Below are 18896 nucleotides of genomic sequence, written 5' to 3' on the forward strand. Positions count from 1 at the left end.
GAAGTGTGATGTTCCTCTGACCCTGAGGAAAGCTGCATATGGGCCACCGGATGAGAGGTTATTCTCCCAGAACCTCGTGCTGGGTCTTTGATTTAGGCTCCCCCTTCCTCGTCTAGTCAGTCGGCCTTCCCCGGCTTGTGTGTCACGTCTAGGCCTCAAGCCTCCTCGTCCCCACCGAGGACCAGCTGGAAGCCATTTTGATTAAGCTCCACCACAGAAGGAGGACAATACAGCCCCGCCCAGAGCCAGGCGCGCCCCCGCGACGGCCCGGGTGCGCGTGTCCGCGCCTCTTCCCGCCGGCCTGGCGGGCGCCGGGCCCACGCTGGGCCGGTGCGGGGCGGGGGGTGGCGGTGGTTATGTAAGCGTTGCGCGCTCCCGCGAGGCGGCAACCAATGAGGAGCCCCGGCGGCTCGGGCTCGCGCACGCAGGATGGGGGGAGGGAGCGCACGACGTGCGCGCGCCCTCTCCCTCCTCCACCGCTGCCGCCTCCTTCTTCTGCCGCTCCTGGTGCTGCTTGTGTGCTCGTTCGGTGCGGACCTGGTACCTCTTTTGTGAAGCGGCAGCTGAGGAGACTCCGGCGCTCGCCATGGCCGACGAAAAGCCCAAGGTGAGCTCGGCGCCGGCCTCCGCGCCTCGCCGCGCGGCCGGGGTCACGGCGCGGGCCGGGGTCCGGCCCGAGCCCGCCGCGGGCTCCCCGCGCCTTCCCGGGCCCCCCACGGGGCGGCCGCGGCTCAGGCCCCGGCGCTCCGCGCCATTTTCCTCCCTCCCCTCTTCCTCCCTCCCGCGCGGGAGGAGGCCCCGCCGCCCTCCCCCGCCCCCGGCCGCCTCGGAGTGCGCGCCGGGCGCGAGTTGGGCGGGCAAATCGCGGACACCCGCGGGCCCACCGGCCGCGAGCTGGGCTTCTTGGGCCCTGCCGGCCGGGCGCGCGTGACGAGGGGCGTTAGGGCGCGCGGTGTCCCCACCCTCGGCGGACCCCGCGCCGGGCCGCGGCGGGTGTTGCCGCCTTGGCGGTGGCGAGGAGTTCCCTCCTCCCCGGGCTTCCCCCCTCCGGGGTGGGGGCCGCGGGCGTCTGGGGACCCCTGCCCCGGGCCGCACTGGCCGGCTGAGGGCTCGGGGCGAATCAATGGGCTACTGATGGGTTGGAAGACGGATGCCCGTCGGCCGTCGTGAGGGGCCGGGGTTGGGGGATTCCCGGGGAGTATTTCCCACAGTTTTTGTCGGAATGGGCAGGGGCTTTTCCCTGGGTGCCACATAACCCCTAACCTGCCGAGACCATGTGGTTTCGAGAAGTTGGAGGCAGATGTACGAGCAGAGAGACTTCGTAAGGCTTAACTTTTCAACGCGGGTTTTGAGGCTCCAGGAGGCTTTTCCCTGGAGGACTCGGGCACACACTTCTTTCTGGCACACGGGACTTCCTTTTGGTTTGTTTTGTGGCACCCTCCCCTCTTTCCATTCTGAAGTGATTTAGGGGCTACAGAATTCCTTCTACACTTGATTTTGATGAACTTCAGATTGGGTCAAAATCTACAAGGAAGACTTGTGGAATAAGTCTACAAGGAATAAAACTGTGCATTTGACTCATGACAACAAAGGGGAGGGGAGAATAAGCTCATAACTAAAAATAAACAAAAACGAAGCTGCTCATAGAGGCGAACAATAATAGTGGTCCTGAGTTATACCGCTGCTTGGGAGAGAATCAAAGGATATTCCTCAATTAGGTGTTTTGTTTTTTTTAATGTAGCTTGAGAATTGTTATTAAGCTGAATTTGGTAACTTTTTAACAAGAGATTTGTAATGAATTTTGAATTTCAAGCTCTAGATTTTTTTCTTGCATTCTGTACTCAAAGCACTTTGGAAAGAGAAAGGATGCTTATTTTTAATCTTTTTAGAGGAAAGACATATTTTGAGAGTGATCCAATAGATGTCATTTTAAAAAACTCAGATTCAAAGGGCATTGCAGTAAATTGAGGGAGATCCATCTTTAAAAACCAATTGTCGACACTGATAGTATTGGGTGTAGGCTGCTTTTTTGTTTCTGTGACAGCTATTTAATATTGTTGCTTCAGAGTTTCTTATGTTTCAGATTGATTTCAGCAGCTGCAAACAGCTGTATGCTCTGTTATAAGAATGAGAAACCTGTTGATTTCTGAAGCAACTTGGGCTGCTGCTGCTTTGAAAGGTGTTTGTTCTTCACATTTTCCAAATTATACTTTTATTTTTCTTTCAACAGGAAGGAGTCAAGACTGAGAACAACGATCATATTAATTTGAAGGTGGCGGGGCAGGATGGTTCTGTGGTGCAGTTTAAGATTAAGAGGCATACACCACTTAGTAAACTAATGAAAGCCTATTGTGAACGACAGGTGAGGAACTGACTTGTATACTTCCACTGAATAAAACGTATTTTAAAAAAACAAACCTTATTTTCTTGAGAATAGAAACCAGCATAATATGACAATAGATTATCTTTGGTAGAATGAATATGCACTTATATACTTGATATATCACAGTTTTATCATACACTTGGTTTGTTGATTCTTCATAAAACCCCTTAGGGTGGTTAATATCACATATGATTCTAGTTCTATGCCAGAAATGCATCAAATTATTTTCACAACATGTGGTTTGTTCCCAAGGGGATGCAATTTTACTTTTATAAGAAAATAAGAACGAACTTGGTAAAATTTCTTGTCAGGCTCTTTTTTAACAATTTAAAATTTGTCTTGTGTCAAAACAATATTTTGGGTGTTTTAACCAATTTGGAAATAAAATTAAATGTGAGTAGAAGGACATTGCAATTTTCCTGAAGGGTGTAAAACTGTAATATTTTCTTTTTACACTAATAGTAGAGGTAAAGAGATTTAACCTCCTGAGCCAAGCATACACATTCCTGTATTATAAGGATATTTGAATTTTACTCAGAAAATAGTAAATTTTTTACATCAGAAGAGGAAGTAGAAATGAACAGATGCTGGGAGGTAAATGTAAGCTTTAAGACAAAGAAGCTTCCTTTTGTGATGTTGAGTCTGTAACAATGCAAAGGTAATTTTAAAGATGACTTTTGCAAGTACAACAGAAACTCTGGTAGATCAGTTAATCCAACAGTAGCCTGGCAGAAGTATTTTTCTTGTTCAATCCTGGATGTATAATATATAAAAGTTTGGAAAATTATTTTATTAGACCAAAACAACTTATCTACATTGCAAATTCACCTCCTAAAAATAGGTTCAAAACAGAGTAAGGTTAAAACCTCTACAAGTTGGGAAATTGAGTTTGAGTTGACACTTGGGCCTTCTCCATGAGACTGAAGGGCTTCTTAAACTGAAGATTTAAACTTCTTTTTGAGTTTGAAGCTTTATTTTATGCCTAGTTTATTTATAACATAATAAGAGAGTACTGTGGTTATAATTTTTTATCTGCATAAACTTTTTCATAGTTCCTTACAAAGATACGCCCTTCAGTGTACTTTCATTTAAAGAATTCTGGTGAAATCCCCTAACAGTTAGTAAATATGTACTTATTAATTGTGCTAAAGAATTTTTGCACTGGTATCTACCATATTTGAATACTAGTACTCCTTCAGGTTCCAAGGGAATTTTAAAAGGTAATCATTTTGTAGAATGTTTATGTAGCAAAACCTTATACAACATAGAAATTCATGTTTAGATTTGGTGACTTTCAACAAAATTCTCTGCATATCTTACCTAACTTTTCTCTAATTACTATTAAATTTTAGCTTTTAAATGGTCATATTTTTCAACACTGACTATGAAAATTTTCGAACTTAGAGAAAGAAGTTTACATTGAATACCCATGAGTCTACTGCCTAGATTAACTGTTACCAATTTACTATATACATCTATTGATACTCTCTGTCCATCCTAAAATGGTCATATTTAAGACTTCCCATATTTCTTGTAGGGCCCCCAAAGGAGCTTTTTATCTTTTTTTTTTTTTCTTTTCACCAGATGCCTATGTGCTGGGGCATTATACTGTGTGCCAGAAAAAGTAAAGCACATCCTGTGTATTCTAGATTATCCTTATAGGAAATTGTCTTATAAGATCTAGTTAGTGGGTCAATCAAGAATTTTTTAGTTTTCCTGCTATGTTAAAGTAAGTCTACTATATTACCCAGTGTAAATAAAGTTTTCCTTGATTTTTTTCAGTTATTAGGCATAAGATTGGGATTATATTTGACTAAACTTGTTGGGGCCACTCTTAACTTGCACTAGAGGAAAAAGAACGTTGGTAATCCATAAAAAATATAATTCCACTGCATATCTGTTGGAATGCAAATATGAAAATATTATCCAGGAAGAATTTGGAAAGATGTTTATTCCCATTTTCCTCTTAAATTGGGGATAACCTCAGAGTTTTGAGTGAAACAAGATCCCTGTTTACTTTTCAAGTGGTTTCTCTGGTTCTAAGGAAGAGGGGGTTGAAGTATCATCTAATTGGGCTGATTCCCTGCTTTTTAAGTGTAGTTACAGGTTATTAAAAAAACCAAAATATTTATCCGATCGAATTTGCATAGCTAAAGTTTTTTTGGCAAGTGAGACTTCTTGACCAAAGATTTCCTATCAAGATTAATTGAATACTCATATTTACTTTCTAATGAACTCATTTGGTATTGGATTTCTGGAGGAGTTCCAGTGAATGCCTAATAGGCATCTAAAACTAAATATGCAAAGCAGGACTCTTGATTCTACTAGAAATCTTTCTCTGTTGTCCCCACTCAGTAAATAGCACCATTCTGCATCTAGTTGTCCAAACCTTAGGGTCCTCCTTGATGATGCATCATAACAAATAAAATCCATCAGTGAATTCTGTTCTCTCTAAACTTGGTCCAGCACAGTAGCCACAAGCCACGTGTGAGTGTTTACCACTTGAAGTGTGGCTAGTCCAAATTGAGATGTGCGGTAAAGTGTAAAATGAATGCCAGATTTTGAAAACTTGGTATGAAAAAAGTTAAATATCTCAATTTTTTAAATGTTGATTATATGTTGAAGTGGTAGTATTTTTAAATATGTTGAATTAAAACATTTTTATTAAACTTTTACCTTATTAATGTGGCAACTAGAAAACTTAAAATACCATATGTGGCTGACATTATGTTTACATTGGATAGTGCTGAGCCCTCAATCATTTTTATTCTATTCCTGATTAACTACTACCTCAGGGACTTCTCTGATTAATTCAAAGTGCCCCTATTGCCATCACTGAGTCCTCTCACTCTTTTTTGTTTGTTTGTTTTGATTTGTTTTGCATTGATTATTGTCTGTATTTATCTGTCTCTGCACTAAAATGTAAGCTTCATGAGCATAGGGCTGTTTTATTGACTATTTTTCTGGAGCCTAGACCAGTGCTCGGCATATAGAATGTGTTCAAATGCTTGTAAAAGAATAGAGAACATTCAAACCTAGTATTTCTGTAGGTTGGTTTCTAAGTAAGTTTTTCATTCACATGTAGAGTTAGACTTAGCCCACTTTATATCAGCCACATATCCTTCAGGCAACTGGTTGAGAGCATACTATTCCATTCTAGTGTAAATCTACCCCAACATTGTTTACTAGATTGTCAAGTGGTTCCAGAGAGCACAGAGTAATTGGTTTAGTCCAGTTCATTTTTGTGAAATGAAGAAATGGGGACCCGAAGAGAGAACCTCACACAGCTCTTCTGGAACACAACTCTAAAGCTCAGGGATGAGATTTATACAGAAGAGGAAACCAAATACTGGTTTAATGCAAATTCATTGTTTGAATTTACATGGTTTATGGAATCTTAAAGGCAAGTTTCCTGAATTTTGGACTTTTGATCTCTAGCAAAATAAAAGAGCTTTTATTGATAAGGAAAAGCGTAAAAACAGGTGGCAATAAAGGAATACAATTTGCTTGTGTTCTACTGGCCCTGCCTTCCCTTTGCCCTTATTTTGAATGGCCACACCATTGGATGTAGTGAAGGAAGAGCCCAGCATATAGAAGATGCCAAGAGTTTTGTTGAAGCAGAGTCTCCAATGGAGTGTTTGTAAATAGATAATACTTAGTATTAATGGCTTGGCATTGAATTCTTGGTTACTTTGTGTAATTGCAAACTAAATTTGAAAGTCATGAGGAATGAATTAGGTTATGGCTGTCACCTACCTGGTGGGGGATTGCTTGTATTCCTTAAGACAAGAGCTAGTCTGGAAGTGGTATGTGTCAAAGACCAGAGTGTTGTGTTTTGTCTTGTTTAATATTTATTTATTTACCTATGTATGTATCTATCTGCACCGGGTCTTAGTTGCAGCATGTGGGATTTTTGTTGCGGCGTGTGGGATCTTTTTAGTTATGGCATGCGGGATCTAGTTCCCAGACCAGGGATTGAGCCTGGGCCCCCAGCATTGGGAGCGTGGAGTCTTAACCGCTGGATCACCAGGGAAGTCCCAAAGACGAGAGTTTTAAAGGAAAGCAGTATGATTTTCACGTGACAGGTAGTTTTAAAGACCAATTCAGTGAATCCTTGTTAAATAAGGGAATACAGTTGTTAAACAAGTGTTTATTGAACACTTTATTTCAATATTTTTAGTCCTAGGAACTCAGTTTAATTTTCTCTTAAATATCTATTAAAACAAGGAGTTTTTGTAACGAGAATTATAGTTTGTAATTTGAGCATGATACAGGAATGACTTTGTGTAAGATGCTTCCAAGAAAGGTATTTTTCGAGTTAAAATATTCACAGCATACCTCCAAAGAAATCTTGTCCTCATTTGGTTGCAGTTACCAGCAACTGTACTATTTTGCTCCTTTCCCCTTCTCCCCACCCCTATGTCAGGTAGGTAATTCTTAATAATGGAGTCCCCTTTGCAGAAAGGGGCGTATTTAAGCTCATTTATCTCCTTAAATGCACATAAAAATTTCTTGACACTCCCTTTTTGTAATAAAGCTTCTCCTCAACTTAGCTTTAGGTTTATTTTCGAGTAAAAACAGAAAATGAAGCATACTTAGATAGATACTGCTTTTCATCCATTTTATTCCATCAGTATTTAGCACCTACCATGTGCAAGATATACAGTATGTAACTAAGTCTCGATTTCTATTCCTACTGGAGCTTATTTTCTAGTACAAGGTTGACTAATAATTGCAGGCTTGGATAAGTCCTAAGGAGAAAAAAAGCAGGTGCTTCTTTAGAGCTGTTCCAGGATTTTCTTGTATGTGGATTGTGGTCTTATAGATGGTTTTAGGGACCAGTTATTGCCTTGTGTTCTGTTGGAAATGTCCTCACTGTCCAAGGATAAGAACTTGAATATGCCTGTGGTGTGCCTGGTATTGTGCTGGGCTGGGGCTTAGGTTACTCTTACATAGTGGTAGGAATTGTTTGGATAGACATGAAGGGAAGGTAGCTTTTAGGCAAAGTTTTATTTTAATCATTACACCTTTTTTAGGTGACTTCAGTTTTCATATTATTAATGGGTTTTGTTTATGTGTTTGTTTTTGGAGCGCTTTTTAATGTGCGTTGAGCAATGTTGACGTGTGCATCTGTTGCTTCAAATTTCCTTTCAGTATCTAACTCATTTAAATGCACTGTTTGACTCAAGGTATGATCTATTCAAGCTTGAAGTAGCTATGGTCTCAAAAGCATAAAACAGCCTTTTTTTTTTTTTTTTTCAGTCCTTTTTAAGAAAAATCATTTTTCCAATGAAAATCAAACATAGTATAGTTTAAAGAAAGTGAAGATCACCCCAAATCATTTAACCAATATAGAAATGTTAACATATTGATCACTTATTTAGGTCTCTCTTTTAAATATATTCATGGCCAAATATGCATGTAGTTTTAGTTCTTACTGTTTCTTTGCATTCTTATTGCTTTTAAACTCTTTGTCCAGGGTTTGTCAATGAGGCAGATCAGATTCCGATTTGACGGGCAGCCAATCAATGAAACAGACACACCTGCACAGGTAAAAATGTCTTTGTGCTAACTAGAAAAACCAATGTTTTTTATAATTTTCTCAACAGCTTTGTTTATTAATTTGTGAACTTCTAGTCATTGGAATATAGTTCTTTACCAGAGTTCAAAGCTGTGTAAAATATGGCCAAAAGGGAACAGAATGAAAAAATAGATTCAGGAAGTGCCAATGGTTTTTAAATATTCAGTTATCACTTAGTAAAACTAGTAGGTCGTTTTACTTTAATCCATATTTTTCCTCTTGCCAGCATTATTTGGAAAAAAATAAATAAAATTCCTGTTTGTTACTTCAGAATGTTGTTTTCCTTTTGTTTTCATTTCTGCAGCTCTAAATCATACCCAGGGTTCCCCATAAGCGATTGGTTGGCTGTTTATCCTAACCATTTTAGCCCCTCATGAATTCTCTTTACCTATACTTCTGAACTGAAGAGAATCTAGTGGCTCTAACTGCAAGTCTCTTGATAGCTTATGTTTCACAGGGCTGTTGATAGTAGGTGGCTTTCCAAACCCTTACTACAAAAGGTGTTGTCTGATCCCTTAATCTCTTTACTTATTACTTCAGTTGTTCTGTCACTTTGTAGGGGATCGGCTGGGCTATCTTCTTTAGCAGAAACTTTTTGTTTCTTTTTACCTTCTGAAATTCCATTTAAGACATTCAGTTTTGGGGAAAAAAACTTTGATAGCAGAAATTTTAAATTGGAGCCCTTGTCCTTTTGAATTTGTTTTATCACCCCATAAAAACTAGAAAGTGATAAATATGGTATGAGTGAAGCAGAAAATCCAGATTGTGGTTTTGTTGATAATCTTCAAAAATTTGAAATGTCTATGAGTTGTACTTGAGGGAAGACTATTTTGAAGAGATTTCTGTTGATGAGTCTCTAAGAAGCAATTATAGTATGTAGCCACAAGGAGGAGCTGAATTCTCTTGATGAATGAGAGAGAGAAAAAGCGCTCTTGTATCCTTTGAAGGCATTTGAAGTTTCACTATAAAATTGAAAAACATTCCAGTAGTTTCATTTCAGTGGATAGGCTGAAGACCAGTTTTGATGGTTTTTAAAGAATAAAAAGAACCCATTATGCTAAACTCTGATGGTAATGTATTTTCTGTTTTTTGAAGCCCTCACCCACCACCAAAAAAAAGTTCTGGGACTTGTCTATTATGCTAGCTGCAAATAATTAAACCTGAGAAGGATTTGTTCAGTACTGCATTTATAAAATCTTCAAACTGAATTTGGAATTGACCTCATTTTAGTATTTGGAATTGAATTTATTTTAGAGTGAAATTGATTCATTTTAGAATTGTTCTTCCAGTAAATAGCAGAATTGTATAAATTAGAACATCTTAGCAGCCAATTTTAATAGCAATATAATTGTTATATACTCATATTCTCTTAAGTACTTCACTTTCTTTGACTCATTTAGTTCTCATAACTGAATGATATTCCATTTTACAAACAGAGAATTGAGACTTAGTCATTAATATTTTAATGCTTTAGTCCTACTTTTACTGTATTTGAACTTCATTAGAAACAGTTCCCTTTGTCTTTAGATGCCCAAGGTTGTTGTTTTATCTTCAAAATTACCAGTTTTTAGAAAATTTTTCTTGGGTAATTATCAGCATTATAAACTGTTCCAAAGCTTGTTTACCTTACAGTGTTGCCATATGTAGCGAGACCTTCCTGCTATCAATATGGTTTTATGTATAATGTGTGGGTAGTAAACCTTGCAACCTTAATAGCATTTTGAATTTTGATTTTGTTTTTAACAAGTCTGTTTTTGCTCATGCTCCTCTTCTTACTACATAGTGGTAACCACTGTTTTGTGCATAGACAAAGATATATTCCTATTATACACATACACACAAACTTAAAGATATACATACAAATATAATACTATAAGCTGTTTGCTGCCTAGTTTTTAAATTTTTTTAGCCTAATACCGTATCTAAGGGATATTTCCATTTCTGCATGTGTAAATCTACTTATTCTTTAATAACAGGTACATGGTATTTCATGTATGCATGTACCATATTTTTTTAGGTTTTGATATTTTGGTTATTTTCAGTTTTTTGCTCATCTAAACAACATTGCAGTGAGAGCCTTTATACACATCAGTTTTATTTTCAGTAATTAAAGGTGAGATGATTTAACTTATGGACATACTCAGCTTTTTAACTTAAAAACTCAATTTTCTGTAATCTTCATAAAAAAGACCAAGTGAAAAATTATTTAAACCTAAGTCTGATGCTACTTTAAGCTGTGGGACATCTAAAATAATGAACACTGGAACTGGGTGGAACTCGTGCAGATTTTCAGGCTATTTAAGTCTGATAGTTATAAATTTTAAGAGCTAAATAACCAATGGCCGATTGTTTTTTTTCTCATTTATGCTAGTTGGAAATGGAGGATGAAGATACAATTGATGTGTTCCAGCAGCAGACAGGAGGTGTCTACTAAAAAGGGAACCTGCTACTTTACTCCAGAATTCTGTTCCTCCAGACCAAGAAGACATTCTCAATTAGAAAACCGCAATTTGGTTCCACCACATCCTGACTACTACAGTATAGTTTCTCTATTCTTTCATTTTCCCCTTCCCCATTCCTTTATTGTACATAAAGTAACTGGTGTATGTGCACAAGCATATTGCATTTTTTTTTTTTAACTAAATGGCCAACGGTATGTTTTGATCGACATCAAATGGAGATGGAATGGGGAAAAATACTGGTTCTGTGAAGATACCCCCTTTTCTCCATTAGTGGCATGCTCATCCGCTCTTATCTTTATATTCCAGTAAGTTATTTTGCTCTCACTGTTTAACAAAAAAAGAACAACATAAAAATTCTTGCATACCTTGTTCGATTGGAGAATTTTAATGTTTTTCATTTATCATTGTAAAACCAAGGACAATTTTATAACTTTTTTGTACGTAGCTGTTACATGTAGGGCAATCTGTCTTTAAGTAGGGATAAATTACTCTAAAAGAAATGAATCCTAGATAGTTTTCCCTTCAAGTCAAGCGTCTTGTTGTTTAAATAAACTTCTTGTTTAAAATGAGCTGTTTTCTTTATTCTGAGGAATATTAAATAGAAAGTTGAAGCTTAGAGAAAAACATGACCTGAATAGGCCTACTAGAAGTAACATTTCAAGGAAGAAATAAAGCTACTTTGCATTTTTGACAGACTAATGCAAAACAGAGAATAACAAAGTTATATAAATGACTAGCAAGGAATGTTTCAGCCTCCTCTTTGTTCAAAAAGTTTAGGCAGTTCCAAATATGCAACTTTACTAGCAAAAAAATTGGGTCATAATCTTGTGGATTTACTCCCATGTATTCTTTTTTTGTAACCCCTACCTGAGGCAGAGTGGGTTAGTACATGCAGGTCAGAAAAAGTTCTAATTTTGCTGACTCTGCTGATAAATCACTTCACCATTCTAGTCCTCATTTTGTCTGATGGTAAATACTCCCTAACCTAAAACAGAGTTTTTGTTCCTTATTTGAGGATGTTGAGGGACAGAAAATATTTACCTACATATACCCATTCTTACAGCCTTAAATATGCAGATCACTACAGTTTTTAAATTCAAATGTATGGGGAAAGATAACAACTACAGAACCAATAAACAATATTGGAGCTGGAAAGATATGTAAAGATTATCTAATTCTAACCCGTTTTTTTTTTTGTTTTTTTTTAAAAGACAATCAGATGTTTTTATTTATTTATTTATGGCTGTGTTGGGTCTTCGTTTCTGTGCAAGGGCTTTCTCTAGTTGTGGCAAGCGGGGGCCTCTCACTATCGCGGCCTCTTTTGTTGCGGAGCACAGGCTCCAGACGCGCAGGCTCAGTAATTGTGGCTCACGGGCCCAGTTGCTCCGCAGCATGTGGGATCTTCCCAGACCAGGGCTCGAACCCGTGTCCCCTGCATTGGCAGGCAGATTCTCAACCACTGCGCCACCAGGAAGGCCCTAACCCCTGTTTTAAAAATGACAAGGCTGAGGTCTAGAGGGTTATTCGTCACATAGTTAGATGGCTATGAAACTGGAACTTAGAGGTTAGGTTTTCTGATGCCTGTTAATTGAATTTTCCAGTAATGGTTTTCAAGAGACTGAATTCCCACCCTTACTGCCTAACAATGTGGCCTTTTTGGATCAGGTCCCCATGAACTATCATGCCTTGTCATTCACTTAATTCACTCTACGTCTGTTGCAATATAGTCTTTTTTACATTCCCCATTTCTGTAGTGAAGAAGCTTCCCCAGAGACAGCAGGAATTACGTAGGTTTTTGGCTCTGTATATGTGAGTTAATCTTAAGTCAACTGAAGTTTTATTTTCCTGTATGTGTAGTGCTGCCAACCTGTTTTTACAATTTATATTGTGAAATAGTGTGAGAAGCCTGCCCCCAAGAATTCTTAGAGATCAGGTAAGTACATTTCTCTTGCTCTAGGTACTATTAAGTAGTGGAATTTTGTTGTCCCCAAAATTAAAGTTAGGATTGAAATTCAAGCCAGAGAACTTTATTAAGAAAGGATTCTTGAACTGGGTTCTTGTTTAACCAGAGGGAACTAATGTCATATCTGAGCTTTCGCCATGTTGGGGGAACTTTTAAATTCTTTCATACTAGAAAAACTTTCAGTAGAATTTTAAAAGCCATAGGGAAATGTGTGGAAAAGGCACTGTTTCATAATATAGTATGTTGTAGCTTATTGATATTTGGGTCAGTGTATAATTAAGATTTACCTTATTCTTAAGTGAACTTTTGATTGTTGCCCTTGCCTATTTCACATAAATTACCACCAAAAAGGCAAATATTTTATGGGAAAGCTTATGGAGAACTTTTTTAAAAACGCTTTGAAAATAAGCGGATCGTTGAAAATGCTGAAAGTAATTGTAGCATTTTAATTTTTTTGGCTTGAGAGGGGAGGTTCAAATGATGGGAGTTACACTGCTCTTTTGGTTAACTGTTAGGACAATTTAGCTAAACTCAGTTTGTGCTTACATATCGGACATGTTTGTATCTTAAAAGCAGCAAATAGTACCTAAGTGAACCCAATCTGTATAGGGAGATAAATTTTATTCTCAAGCACCTCTCATAGTCATCCAAGCTGCTAGAGGCCAAAACAAAAGGTATTAGCAGCTTTCCAGAAATAGGAGTGTCAGGTTATTTGGCTCATTGTTTTCCTTGTTTATGTTCTCATAGAAATTAATTGGATGATCAGATTACATTCTATCTAAAGGGGATGATGTTGAATGGAACATGGGAAGAAGTAAACATAGTTTGAGGAGATATTGGAGACTTGAGTCAAAGTGTGTAATTATGTAGGACATTGACACCAGGAGGTCAGTAAGATAATGGAATCCCAGCATTTGAGGGCAGCCTGTTGGAAAGTTTTTCCAAGGTCTTTGTGGGGGCCATAGGGTATTGGAGAGGGCCAGCTGTGCCACTGAGGGTTATTTCTGAGTTAGGGTGCTGCTGCTTTTAAGTATGACTAATAGTGATTCTGGATCATGGTTTTGCATGAGAATCCCCCTGGTGAGCTTTTTAAAAATACCAGTGCCTGGGCCTTACCCCCAGAAATGTATTTTCAGAGCAATATGGAATTGAGAAGCAGCTCTGCGAGGCATTCTCACAACTCTTAAGAGTTAAGCACGTTATGGTGAAGAGTAAATGAGATAATATATGTTCTAGCTGCCACATACTGAACTCTTTTTTTTTTTTTAAACCTTTTTTTTTAAGAGATTAGAGTTTATTTATTTATTTATTTATTTATTTATGGCTGTGTTGGGTCTTCGTTTCTGTGCGAGGGCTTTCTCTAGTTGCGGCGAGCGGGGGCCACTCTTCATCGCGGTGCGCGGGCTTCTCACTGTCGCGGCCTCTCTTGCTGCGGAGCACAGGCTCCAGACGCGCAGGCTCAGTAGTTGTGGCTCACGGGCCTAGTTGCCCCACGGCATGTGGGATCTTCCCAGACTAGGGCTCGAACCCGTGTCCCCTGCATTGGCAGGCAGATTCTCAACCACTGCGCCACCAGGGAAGCCCTGAACTCTTTAAATTTATTTAATTTTAAATAAAACTTATTTTCAGCATGAAGTAAGGGCTCTGCCGTAGGATGCCGAGGCTTCAACTGAATACCATAATCCCTACCAAGTGGCCTGCATTTTCTATTCATTTTAAAAACTGAATACAATCTTCGTCTCAGGTTTTTTTTAACTTTTTGGTTTGTTTGTTTTATATTTTTTTGGCCACACTGCACAGCATGTGGGATCTTGGTTCCCTGACCAAGGATCAAACCCATGCTCCTTGCATTAGAAGTGCAGAGTCTTAACCACTGGACCACCAGGGAAGTCCCTCATTAGGTTTTTATTAATTAATTAATTAAATTTATTTTTGGCTGCGTTGGGTCTTCGTTGCGGCACGCGGGCTTTCTCTAGTTGCGGCGAGCGGGGGCTACTCTTTGTGGCGGTGTGCGGGCTTCTTATTGCGGCGGCTTCTCTTGTTGCGGAGCACAGGATTTAGGCGCATGGGCTTCAGTAGTTGTAGCGCATGGGCTTCAGTAGTTGTGGCTCGCAGGCTCTAGAGTGCAGGCTCAGTAGTTGTGGCGCACGGGCTTAATTGCTCGGCGGCATGTGGGATCTTCCTGGACCAGGGCTTGAACCCGTGTCCCCTGCATTGGCAGGTGGATTCTTAACCACTGAGCCACCAGGGAAGTCCCTAGGTTTTTAAATAAATGCTTAATACTAAATTGTGCTCTAACGAATCTTTTTAAGGAGAAACAAAAAGGAAAGGTCTTTTTTTCCTTTTTAAGGAAAAACAAGCCTCAGGATTTTAATGATTCTCCAATACTTTAAGAAGCAAAGGACCCATCCACAAGATGCTTCAACATTTTGATTATCTAGGTGATGATTTGAGGGTTAGTCCTGGATGTAGTAAGAAATATATGTGTTTTATAATGAGACTTTGGTGTGTGTAGTGGTTAACTAATGAAAAGAGTGCCGCAGAGTGGAACATAATTAGAACAGAGTATATAAACAGGTTAGGAATTTAATCTATTATTTGGAATGTGGAGTGTTATTTCCCTGTAAGCAGTGACATGTGACTATGTATGAGATCATTTTAGGATTTCCTACACCCTTAGGGCCTTTGTGAAACAGTTTAAAGTCCAAGAATTTTCATGTAATATTTGTTTTTCTTTGCACTTGATACTATAAGACGGATTATGTGGCTAATTTTGCAACAAGTTACAGAATTTGGAATACTAAGAATTTTCCCATTCTTTTCTGGGCATACCCTTTAAAGTTATTTGATGTTTGTAATTTTAAAGATCTTTTTTTTTTTTTAAATTATTTATTTATTTATTTAAGGTCTTAGTTGCAGCACACAGGATCTTTTTTTTTTTTTTTTAATGGGAATTATTTATTTATTTATTTATTTATTTATTTTTGGCTGTGTTGGGTCTTAGTTTCTGTGCGAGGGCTTTCTCTAGTTGCGGCAAGTGGGGGCCACTCTTCATCGCGGTGCGCGGGCCTCTCACTATCGCGGCCTCTCTTGTTGCGGAGCACAGGCTCCAGACGCGCAGGCTCAGTAATTGTGGCTCACGGGCCTAGTTGCTCCGCGGCATGTGGGATCTTCCCAGACCAGGGCTCGAACCCGTGTCCCCTGCATTAGCAGGCGGATTCTCAACCACTGCGCCACCAGGGAAGCCCACACAGGATCTTCATTGCGGCATGCAGGCTCTTTTTTTTAGTTGCGGCATGCGGACTCCTTAGTTGCGGCATGCATGTGGGATCTAGTTCCCTGACCAGGGATCGAACCCCGGCCCCCTGCATTGGGAGCACAGAGTGTTACCCACTGGACCACTAGGGAAGTCCCAATGTTTGCAATTTTAGTAACTATTTTTGCAAAAGAGTTATAAATTCATCTTAGGAGAACAGGACAGATTTGTTAGATGGTTTTTTTTGTTTTTGTTTTTTAACTTGTTTATTAGAGAAGTAGCTTGGAATTGAGGAAAGAAGACAAATTTAAATCACATAATCTCATTCAGGTCTTAGTCTGAGAGGAGGAGGAAATAATGGGGAAATATGAATCGTGCTCTCCCTCTCTGCAGTTCAGAGTGACTAGAGGGGCATATCAGACCTTAGTACAGTGTATGTGCCATTTTGTTTATCTTAACTTTGGATAAAGAGAAGGCAAGAATATGACAAAGCCATTTTCCATATTTGAGACATCTAGGTTGGTTCATTTGATTTATTTAATGGCAAATGAATTTTTAGAGAAAACAGACTCCTTGCGTTGTTTTTCTCTTGGTGGCATTGATCTGCCTTTTTTTTTTTTTTTTGTGGTGAGGATGCAGCTAAGAAAAGAATGGACAGATGCATACTAAATTTGGCTCTAAGAGTGATGGATGCAGAATGTATGTGTGAGTGATGTACTTACGGGGCACCCTGCAATACTGGGGTTGAGAAGTGAAACTTGTTAGAAATACTTGTTGTTGGGCCGTTCGTTAATTAAGTCACTTACCCAAGTTCAGAAGCACATGACCAGTATTTTCTTTTAATAATAAGGAATAGAAAACATTAAGAGTCTGTATTAAACTGTGGTTGAACATAAGTAACTGCTATACATGTAGGTCAAAAATAGTCAGATATCTGCCATGTCATATGGGTCAACCTAATATGTGTGTATTGGATCACAGCGAAAGACACTGTTCTAAGAGGTTGGTTCAAACCTGATTGCAGACTCTAGGTAGAGCAAATTCCAATAAGGATGCCATGTAGATTGCCCATTTCCTCTGGCATTTTGGAATAAATAGGGGCAGGTTGAAATTATGGGGGACTCAGAACACTTTGCCTGGCAGTGGAAAGCTGGTAACATTCAAGACAAACACATGCTTGAGAATGAAGAGCTGATATGTTAGTGCATTTTTTTGTGTTTGGTCAAAATTTATTTATTATCCTTAGTAGGCACAAATAGTGAAGAACAACTAGCAGATTGTTCTATTTTAAGTTATACATTGCATTCTTGAATAAAACTGTCCACACACTCAGCAACAAATGTAAAAACCAACAGGAGTCCTGTCTATATTAAAGTAAAAATTATTAGGGCCTTCATCATTTTCTGACATCTTTTAAATAATGATTTTTTTGCCACCTGCTTCAGAACAATAGATTGTGTTCTAAGGAAATTCTGAGAATATTGGGTTTACAAAAACCTATTGGGGGACTTCCCTGGTGGCATAGTGGTTAAGAATCCGCCTGCCAATGCAGGGGACATGGGTTCGATCCCTGCCTGGTCTGGGTAGATCCCACATGCTGAGGAGCTACTGAGCCCACACACCACAACTGCTGAAGCCCGCACGCTCTAGGGCCCGTGTGCCGCAGCTACTGAGCCCTCATGCTGCAACTACTGAAGCCCGCGCCCTTAGAGCCCATGTTCTGCAACAAGAGAAGCCACTGCAATGAGAAGCCCACGCACTGCTACGAAGAGTAATCCCCGCTGGCCTCAACTAGAGAAAGCCCATGCGCAGCCAACGAAGACCCAACGCAGCCAAAAAAAACCCAATAAACCTATTGGACTTCTCCGGTGGTCCAGTGGTTAAGACTCTGTGCTTCCACTGCAGGGGCCACAGGTTCGATCCCTGGTTGGGGAAGTTCCCCCCCCGCCACACCCCCAAAAAAAAACCTATTGGGAAAGGCCATTACTACTAGGCTTTCTGAATTGAATTACAAATGGAAGAATAGTACTTTGGATATAGTAGGGAGGTGGCAGCGTGGGACTAAGAGAAGTTAAAGAGCACTTAACTGCTTAAAGACAAAGTTAAGGAAGTGGAAGCAACTGCTCATTCTCTTCCTGTTAACTATATTTAAAAAGCAGGTGAAAATGGACATGCATATAGGGCAGTGGTTTTAAAATTTCACGGAACCCTGAGGTTGTGCAAAAAGAGGAGGACCGAGTGGAGAGTGGCAAAGGACAGGGGGAAGCAGAGAGGGCCAGGATTCAATCAAAGCTGCTCTGTTAATCTGTTTTATATATTTGGATTCTGCTTTATAAAAGTTTAAAAAACACTGCTGTGGACTTCCCTGGTGGCGCAGTGGTTAAGAATCTGCCTGCCAGTGCAGGGGACACAGGTTCGATCCCTGGTCTGGGAAGATCCCACATGCCGTGGAGCAACTAAGCCTGTGCACCACAACTACTGAGCCTGCATGCCACAACTGCTGAAGCCTGCACGCCTAGATCCCGTGCTCCACAACAAGAGAAGCCACTGCAATGAGAAGCCCGCGCACTGCATCGAAGAGTAGCCCCTGCTCTCCGCAAAGCCTGTGAGCAGCAACGAAGACCCAACACAGCCATAAATAAATAAATAAAACCACTGCTGTAGGTCATGAAATAGCTGTTAGACCATTCCTTGTTATAAGATTTCATCTGTCTTCTGTTTCTTTAGATTTTTAGGTTAACCTGGGAATTTGAAGCAAATTGCTTATTGATACAGACCCTAGTGTGTATTTTAAAAATCATAATGATGGGCCTTCATGATTTTATAAGCAGATGTTCACATTGCCCCATCCTTTTGCATCTTTTGATCCTGATCTGTGTTACTGTTTTGGGAAAAATATAATTTTATTAATATCCCATTTTCAACTTAGTTGGTCATCTGGAGCAAAGGTTATAGCAGAGCTACATATCATATCTTTTACCCCAAATCTCCATCTTGCAGCAGAAAGTGGAGTACAGTGATTTGGTCAAAACTATTAAGTACATGAACAAGTAAATAGGAGGGCTAGTTATTCTGGAAATTTCTGGCAGTATTTACTTTAAAATACAAAGAATGTTCCAAACAGGCCTGCCTAAGATGGCCTTAATCAGATGTCTGTTTTATATAAATTTACTGTTCTTCATAAATCAGATTAAATTAAAAAGCGTTCTGGAACTGATTACTTACCTTTGAAGCAAAGATTCTCAGCCCAA

At 39.6% G+C, this 18896-nt stretch overlaps 1 protein-coding gene across 2 annotated transcripts; it reads left to right on the forward strand.

The window, feature by feature from the left end:
* Positions 1-410: 410 nt before the first annotated feature.
* Positions 411-10580, forward strand: SUMO2 (small ubiquitin like modifier 2). 2 transcript variants are annotated; one of them, XM_061174731.1, is made up of 4 exons: positions 411-607; positions 2231-2362; positions 7863-7934; positions 10336-10580. In XM_061174731.1, exons 1-4 carry the CDS (start codon positions 587-589, stop codon positions 10396-10398), a joined length of 288 nt encoding a protein of 95 aa, XP_061030714.1. In that variant the 5' UTR covers positions 411-586; the 3' UTR covers positions 10399-10580. The 2 variants fall into 2 exon arrangements, with proteins under 2 accessions (XP_061030714.1, XP_061030713.1); XM_061174730.1 differs by lacking the exon at positions 7863-7934 and having other exon boundaries at positions 497-607.
* Positions 10581-18896: the final 8316 nt, after the last annotated feature.

Source organism: Eubalaena glacialis, chromosome 19 (assembly GCF_028564815.1).
Source record: "Eubalaena glacialis isolate mEubGla1 chromosome 19, mEubGla1.1.hap2.+ XY, whole genome shotgun sequence".
Classification (NCBI taxonomy): Eukaryota; Metazoa; Chordata; class Mammalia; order Artiodactyla; family Balaenidae; genus Eubalaena; species Eubalaena glacialis.

Excerpts from the sequence above, each read along its gene's own strand:
- SUMO2 (XM_061174731.1), top strand. The coding sequence starts at position 587 with ATGGCCGACGAAAAGCCCAAG. Across the intron at positions 2,363-7,862 it reads AAGCCTATTGTGAACGACAG|GGTTTGTCAATGAGGCAGAT; the intron begins GTGAGGAACTGA and ends CTCTTTGTCCAG. Across the intron at positions 7,935-10,335 it reads AAACAGACACACCTGCACAG|TTGGAAATGGAGGATGAAGA; the intron begins GTAAAAATGTCT and ends CATTTATGCTAG.